This window comes from Hordeum vulgare, chromosome 7H (genome assembly GCF_904849725.1).
Source record: "Hordeum vulgare subsp. vulgare chromosome 7H, MorexV3_pseudomolecules_assembly, whole genome shotgun sequence".
NCBI classification, from domain to species: Eukaryota; Viridiplantae; Streptophyta; class Magnoliopsida; order Poales; family Poaceae; genus Hordeum; species Hordeum vulgare.
The window spans coordinates 78060894-78068491 of NC_058524.1; the positions used below are offsets into that span (position 1 = coordinate 78060894).

The following is a 7598-nucleotide window of genomic DNA, read 5'->3' on the forward strand; positions in this document are numbered from 1 at the left end:
AGCTTAGTGCATTTGAACATCTCATTCAAAAGACAGCGCATAAAAACCTTCGTTGAATAACACGAAATCCTCCTTCAAACATCAGACTTAGACTGTTTCGAGTACTCGAGTTACCTAAGTACATGCTGGAAGAGATTTAGACTCTTTCGGGCAGGGCACGATCGAGACTGAGCACCCATGTGCTGCCAGCGTTACTTATACCAAAGTTTATACTCGATCTGGACAACTGTTCTGGGACATGCAGAGTGGTCAAAAATCTCTTTCAGTTTTTCCAGCAAGGAACATGCAACAAAAATGCTCGATGTAGCTAAGTCAAAAAGGCTCTGCCTGCACAGCCTAATTTCCAGGCTTGAATGTTCCCAAAGAATTCGATTTTCTAAAGTAGATACGGTACCTGACATACTCCATTGAAAATTTGGTGGAAAACACAGCTATCAAAAGATATAGAAGAATCCCTAAAAAAGAGGACACAGAAGAAAACTAGAGCTCAAGAAAAATGCTCCTAAGTTTCTCTAACTTCAGCTTAAAGAGTCGGTTGATTTCCAGGAAACCGGACAGTCAGAGTATTAGTAGTACTCAATAGTCAATACCACGAGATCTCAAGGGTCAAGAAAGTTCAGCTAAAAAAAGGTCAAGGAAGTTGTGGAAAATTGCTCAATGCACATCCAGAAGAGAAGAATAAGAGTGAGGAAGGGCCGAGAGAAGCTTTACGAACTCTTAAAATAGCAAAATTATCTTCAAGATCATGTCATGGACCGACAATACGGATACGGAAGTGTCATCAGTAAGCTATCCATGGTGAAGCAGGACCACAACACTAAACATGAATTCCGAGTCAAACATATGAAAGGAACATCCGAAGTAGTAGAATAGAACACAAAGTTCGTACGGTACAGTGAAACGCTACACAGCAGCAAAGGTTGGCTGGACAAAAGTTCTCCCAATAGTTAGCTTAGGTCATGCTAGACATGAAATAAAAAATTACAAGGCAATAATAATGCAGTCCAATCCCTATATTGTTAGTACACCTTAACAGCTTATACTAGAACCTATGTCAACTCCCTTCTAACATACACCAGTAAAATATACATAGGATATGTACATCCTCTCGCCAAAAGGCATAAAAAAGAAACAGGAAATAAGTCAAATATTGAGGGAACTTACATAGGTGAAAGCTTGCTCATAATCGGTATTTAACATATTGCCTCCATTATATACACAAAATTCTTCTTTGCAGCAAACAAACTATAGTCTTGAACGGCGGAGGTACTTGATAGGATTGAAAGGACCCAGTTGCCGTGCAGAAGCCAATGTTGGTCGTCCATTCGGAGACACTGTTGGCTTGATGTCCCATCCTTCAACATTTTTCGGAACACAAACATCAAACATAATTTGGCCAAGGACTCCTTGAGGCTCCATCCTGGCTGGATAGGGTAGTGACCGTTTCTGCTCCTCAATCAGAGAATCTGGTTCCCTAGAATCATGATGGTCCTTTGAACTTGGCAAGAAGAAATGATCGCTCGGACTGTTGGCTACCCTTCTCAGGCTCTCATTTGAATTGGCGGCCACATTGTGTAGATTACACACACAGTGCGCTATCTTGTACTCCTGATTCCATGCAGCACTAGTGCCCTTCAGCTGGCTTCTGTGGCAGAAGGTGACAAGAGCTTTCTTCAATATATCATCTACAGCAGTTCTGTATTCCGCTTCATGCAACTTGTAATGGCCTGAAGGATATAAAGACAAGTTATTTGGTTGTGAATGAAATCAGCAATGATGACTCCCAGCAGAGAAGATATCAAGGATTTAAGTAGATGGAACTTAACATAAATAGACAAATGCTCCCTCCGTCCGGAAATACTTGTCGGAGAAATGGATGCATCTAGACGTATTTTAGTTCTAGATACATCCATTTCTCCGACAAGTACTTCCGTACGGAGCTATAGGCTATATGAAGCTTTGCAATATTAAATTCTGAGATATACTGTATTCGCCCTAATGATAAGGATATAAACATTCAAATAGTCAGAGACCAAAAACTTGAGCTTAGTATTGTCTTCTTCGATAAATTAGAAATTCTAAAATGGATGGTAAATATTGTTAGGCAAGATAATGCACATGCTTAATTCATTATCTTCTACTGTGATTAGGTCTGTAGGACCTGAATGTATGGACATGAAGCTGTTTTCATATCCGTCAAACAATCTTACTGCAATTAACAAATCCAAATATGATATTAATCCAAGGTCTTGGAATCGAAACCACCATGATGAACATTGTGCAAAAACATGTTTCTAATAATATATTTCACATTTTTAAGTTAGTACTCAGTAATCCCATCTAATAAAACCAGGCATTGAGGATAAATGGAGGTGTACCAATATGAGGGGAATCGCTCCACTTGATTACTTTCACATCTGTGCCTAGTTCGACCAAACGCCTGGCGAAACCGCAGACAACATGGCATGGAACAAGATCATCGCCTTCCGAGCAAAATATAAGAACTGAACCCAACCCCTGGATGAACAGTTAATAAATATTTGGTGTGGCTAGTGAAGATGATTTGCAAAAATCACAAAGGCAAACCAGACTTACTGCTGATGAGTATAGCGTGTGCCAATATTCTGCACGCTGAGCTTCAATTCTGCTTGGGAAGAGAGTATCCATTCCAGATGCCAGAGCCTTTGCCATCAAGGAACGTAGCATGGAAGGTTGAGATGAACTGCCAATCACAGGATTTTGGAGAAACTGTGTGCCCATGTCGCTCACAAAATCCACTGGGCCAGAGTCATAAATTTGCCCAGAGATACAGTTTCTAACTAACCGATAGTCCTTCTACATAATGGAAAATTTACATCAATAATGTTTAACATGTTTGCCAACAAAACCTCAACTGATAATATGCCAAGTCAAAACATGATGGCAATGACAAAGAAAATGAGGACTTAAACATAAAATGATGAAGAGAGATTTCAAGTATGTTCAAGTGATCGAATATATGCAACTGAAAATATGCCCAGTCAGAACATAATGACAATAATGTAGAACAGAATGAGCAAAAATTACTACACTGTACATATAAATGGAAGAAAAAAAAACTAGTATTCCTCCGTCCGGAAATACTTGTCATAAGAATGAATGTATCTAGATGTATTTTGGTTTTAGATACATCCAATTTTATCAATTTTTGCGACAAGTAATTCCAGACGGAGGGAGTATATGTTAAGCTTCATGCACTGGCCAACGCAACCAAAAGTCCGAACTGATGGAAAGGGCTAGGCAATCCACATATACACTTCAACACCCCCTCTCACGTGTGACGCGGGAAGTCAACAAGTGGATAGAGTCGGAGGTATGGCTCAAGAGGCCTATATGTGAACACAAAGGGGGGGCACAGCAATGTTTTGATAAGTTTCAAAAGCCAGGACTTGAACTCAAGATCTTAGCTACGATGTCATGTTAAGATTCATGCACTAGCCAACGCAATCCACATATACACTTCAATAGTATATACATTTCACAATTGACATAGATATGGTTTTTAAATAGGTTCCCATTATCCCTGTAACGAAGAGAAATGTATATGTAAACTTCAGGAGAACAGAAAAGATGGAAATAGCATACCATCATTGCATCTCCTTCACATCTTCCGTCTAGTAACTGTGAGACCAACCAAATTCAGTCATTTAAACTGTGAAAGGGGAAAGGCAAATAGATGATAGGTAGGATGAGGTGGCAAAAGGATGAACCGAGCAAGCATGCACCTGAATAACCTTGTACATGCATCCCTTTGAGCCACCAGAAAAAGAAGCAAGCACAGTTGGCAATGGCTTTACTTTCAATTCCTGAAACACCAGCATTTTACATAGTTAAAAGCAAGAATTATATAAATAGTTGAACTGCAACCAAGTAGAAAGACAGTAAATAGAAGTCCCATTCCATGCCAGCTTATATGCATTCTTGTAAACAATACAGAAAGATTATAATATGTCAACATGCAAATATCTCAGACTCTAAATCAGCAAGATTATGCAACGGTTACCACTTGGACGGAAACTATAAAATAAATGGGAAAGGATGAAGGTACAAACTCTAAATTAGTGTGTTCTACCAGGGGTTCTTACGTCTATATATTTTTTGTATATAAATCATTTGGATGATTAAGGAGCCAACGAAAAACATTTTTGTATATAAATCATTTTGATGATTAACGGGCCAACGAGAAACAGTCCGATGTGTATTACAAAATAGTGTCAGTGCTGGAGTAGGCTAGATACAGTATGATCATTGTCTAAAACAACCAGGAATATGATTATTTATTATTTTCTTCATTTGAACATGTCAATGCTCTATACAACATGGTATTTGTGGAGTACAACAACCAAGAAAAAATTCCCACCTTTGCGAGCTCACTAATAACACCACATGCCAATGTTGCTGCTTTCTCAGAGAGATACCTGGAAGAAGAAAAGAATCAGTATAGTGCCATCAGGTGTAAAAAATAGTAACCTAAGGGTGCAGACTGCAGAGGACTCCATATGCAAGTTTACACCATAACCATTCAAGTATAAGATAAATGAAGCACAGTGCAAGGAACTCCATTGCTAGTGTTACAATATTACTCACTCACGTGTCATTTCAGGTGAAATACCCTGCTGAATGAAGCCTATAGCTCTACCAGCAACAAATGATGCTGATTAAGACCCTCTGCCTTCAGCAACATCTCATTTGATGCACTTAATTTGCTAATGTTATCCAAAAAAAAAATACTCTGATGTATCTGGAGAAACTACATAAAGGACTACCAAGCCTGCAGATGCACAAACTGTGTTTAGGCAACAAAACTCTGGGTGGATGTACCGAACATTCTTAACATACTGAAGCAATCCACACGTTATTTTATCTCCTTTTGCTAGTTCAACATACTACTAGTTTCAGAAGGTTCAATCTTCGTGTGTTTCATTTTACTTCCCAAAATTGATTCCTTCAATTTTTCACAACCTCGATTGCGCAAAAATCCAGGAACCACCATGCAAAACCTTCCATCATCGTCCAATAAATATAGCTTTACCAAATCTCAAAGCCTAACCAAACTCCGAACACGCAAGGTCGCTAAGACGCTAACCACTCGCATGCTGCAGCTACGTAGATATATTCACCTAAAAGCGCACAAAGCGACAATATAAGCCATGCAGAACATACAAGAGTAGAAATTGAGATTCTCGAACTAAGAGAAGCAACACGCAGTGATGAAAGGAGCGGCAGATCGAACACCACTCATCAATTAGCTGAACACCAGAGAAAATTTCATGACAAGCTAAACCTAATGGATAAAGCGTAGTCCCTGACGATTCAGGCAGACGCAAAATTAGCGAGCAATCTCAAACTAAACCTAATCGCAGCTACAAAATCAGTGACCAATGTCAGAATCTCTAAAATTAAACCTAGCCACATCTATGATTACACTCCACGAGGCCGTAGAGCTGCAATCGGCCACTTCTACACTACAAGCACAGACGAGCAACAGATCTCCCGAATCAAACAGCTAGCACAAGCAACAAGTGGCAGGGAGCGAGCGAGGGGGGGAAAGGAGAAGTAGCGCCGCCACTCACAGCGATACGAGGTCGGGGTGACAGACGAGGCAGCGCCAGCCGAGCGAGGCGTAGAGCTCGACGAACGGGCGCAGCTGCGCCTCGTCGCTCCACACCCACGCGAACACGACCACGACGCCCCTCGCCCCCGACGGCGGCGCGGGCGCCCAGTAGAAGCGGCCGCCGCAGCCGGGCCACATGGCCGGACGCCGCGCCTCCCTCCCACCCTCCGGCGAGGAAGCCCGGACGGACCTGGGCGGAGAATCGGGGGCGGCGGCAGGTGGGGGGGCGAGGGTTTGCGCTGCTGTCTCGCTCGCAAGGGGGAGGGGAGTAGCGGAGACGGGGACGGGAACAGAAGATGGAGATGGAGGAGATGGGTCGCTTTGGCGTCTGGTTCGTCGCGGATTTGATTATTTCTTTCTTTTTTGTGTGTTCCGTGAACTTGTGCGCCTCCTTTTTTTGCGGTTTCTGCACGGGCACGGGATTGGGTTTCTCGTCAGCGCATTTATTAAAGAAATGATTTTAGTGGTGATGGGTCAAAGCTATCCTACGCGGCTCCTAGGATAAAGATGAGGAAAACGTACGTGGCGTGTGTACGTATAGAAATACAGTACAATCCAATCATGCTTCATGTAGGACCGCCTACTTGAATGGGCCTATGTTTTACGAACCAACAACGTATCAATCAACCTTAATGTCATCTACTTCAAGATACAATACTTTAATATTATCTCAAGTATTCGTGGGAAGCGTATGTAGCATGTGCACGTATAGATACTTTAATATTATCTCAAGTATTCGTGGACGACATGTATCAAACAATTTTAGATTTACCATATTCAATACAACACAAAGAACTTTAAATAGTATCCTAAGATTTCTATCGGAAAAACTACTATGAAAACGTACAATCAATCCCTATGTATAGATTCTCAAGATCATGACAATTCGCAAGTTGATGTCATAACATATATCAACTGAATCAATAGAATACCCCATTGTCACCACGTATATCCACATTCAAGGCATACATCAAGTGTTCTAAAATCTAATATTCAATCCATCATAACGATATCTCAAAGGAAAAGATTCAATTCATCATAACAAGATAGCAAGGAAAAAATACCATATGATCCAACTATATTAATAAAGCCCGTGATACATCAAGATCGGGACATCTCAAGAACACGAGAGAGAGAGGGACTGGACACATACTACTGGTACATACCCTCAGCCCTGAGGGTGAACTACTCCCTCCTCGTCATGGCCTCCGCTGGGATGATGAAGATGGCTACCGGAGATGACCCCCCCCCCCCGACACGGTACTCGAAAGGCTCCATATGGGTTTTTCGTCGATACAAAGAGTTGCGCGGCGGAGTAGGAGTCCTTTGTTTATTTCTAAGGGTTTCTGTATATATAGGGTTTTTGGCGTTGGAATCACACTAGACATAGCCACGTGGCCCCACAAGCCATGAGGGCACGCCCTATTGGCTTGTGGCCCACAAGTGTCTCCCCTCTTGTGTTTCTTCACTCTCGTATTTCTTGTTTTCCCGAAAAAAAACATAAAAAAGTTTCGCGTGATTCCGATTTTTTTTATTTTCTGCACAAAAAACAACACCACGGTAATTTTGCTCAAAATAACGCCAGTCCGGATTAGTTCTAAATATTTCATATAAAGTCACTAGTAGAAAACATGCCTTTCGTGCGCAACATTAGTCCTGGTTGTGTTTTGGACCGGGACTGATGTGATCATTAGTCCCGGTTCCAACGGCTGGGAGCGGCTGGGGGCACGGCCAGGATTAGTCCCGGTTCATTTGTGACCTTTAGTCCCGGTTGGTATTACAAACCGGGACTAAAGAGGTGGTGGCAGGCTAGTGGCAGGTTGGGGCCCAGTGAACCCATTTCGTCCCGGTTGGTATTACCAATCGGGATTAGAGGTGGACCTTTAGTCCCAGTTTGTATCAACAACCGTGATTAAAGATGTCCCTATATAAACCCCTTCGTCCA

The 7598-nt window shown here is 41.8% G+C and overlaps 1 protein-coding gene across 1 annotated transcript; it reads right to left on the bottom strand.

The window, feature by feature from the left end:
- Positions 1-886: 886 nt before the first annotated feature.
- On the bottom strand, positions 887-5992 carry LOC123409091. The gene is made up of 7 exons (XM_045102078.1): positions 5613-5992; positions 4400-4457; positions 3765-3845; positions 3625-3660; positions 2596-2835; positions 2379-2517; positions 887-1727 (listed from the first exon to the last, which is right to left on the bottom strand). Exons 1-7 carry the CDS (start codon positions 5789-5791, stop codon positions 1246-1248), a joined length of 1215 nt encoding a protein of 404 aa, XP_044958013.1. The 5' UTR covers positions 5792-5992; the 3' UTR covers positions 887-1245.
- Positions 5993-7598: the final 1606 nt, after the last annotated feature.

Excerpts from the sequence above, each read along its gene's own strand:
- LOC123409091 (XM_045102078.1), bottom strand. The coding sequence starts at position 5,791 with ATGTGGCCCGGCTGCGGCGGCCGCTTCTACTGGGCGCCCGCGCCGCCG. Across the intron at positions 4,458-5,612 it reads CACCCCGACCTCGTATCGCT|GTATCTCTCTGAGAAAGCAG; the intron begins GTGAGTGGCGGC and ends TTCTTCTTCCAG. Across the intron at positions 3,661-3,764 it reads GCATGTACAAGGTTATTCAG|TTACTAGACGGAAGATGTGA; the intron begins GTGCATGCTTGC and ends TTGGTCTCACAG.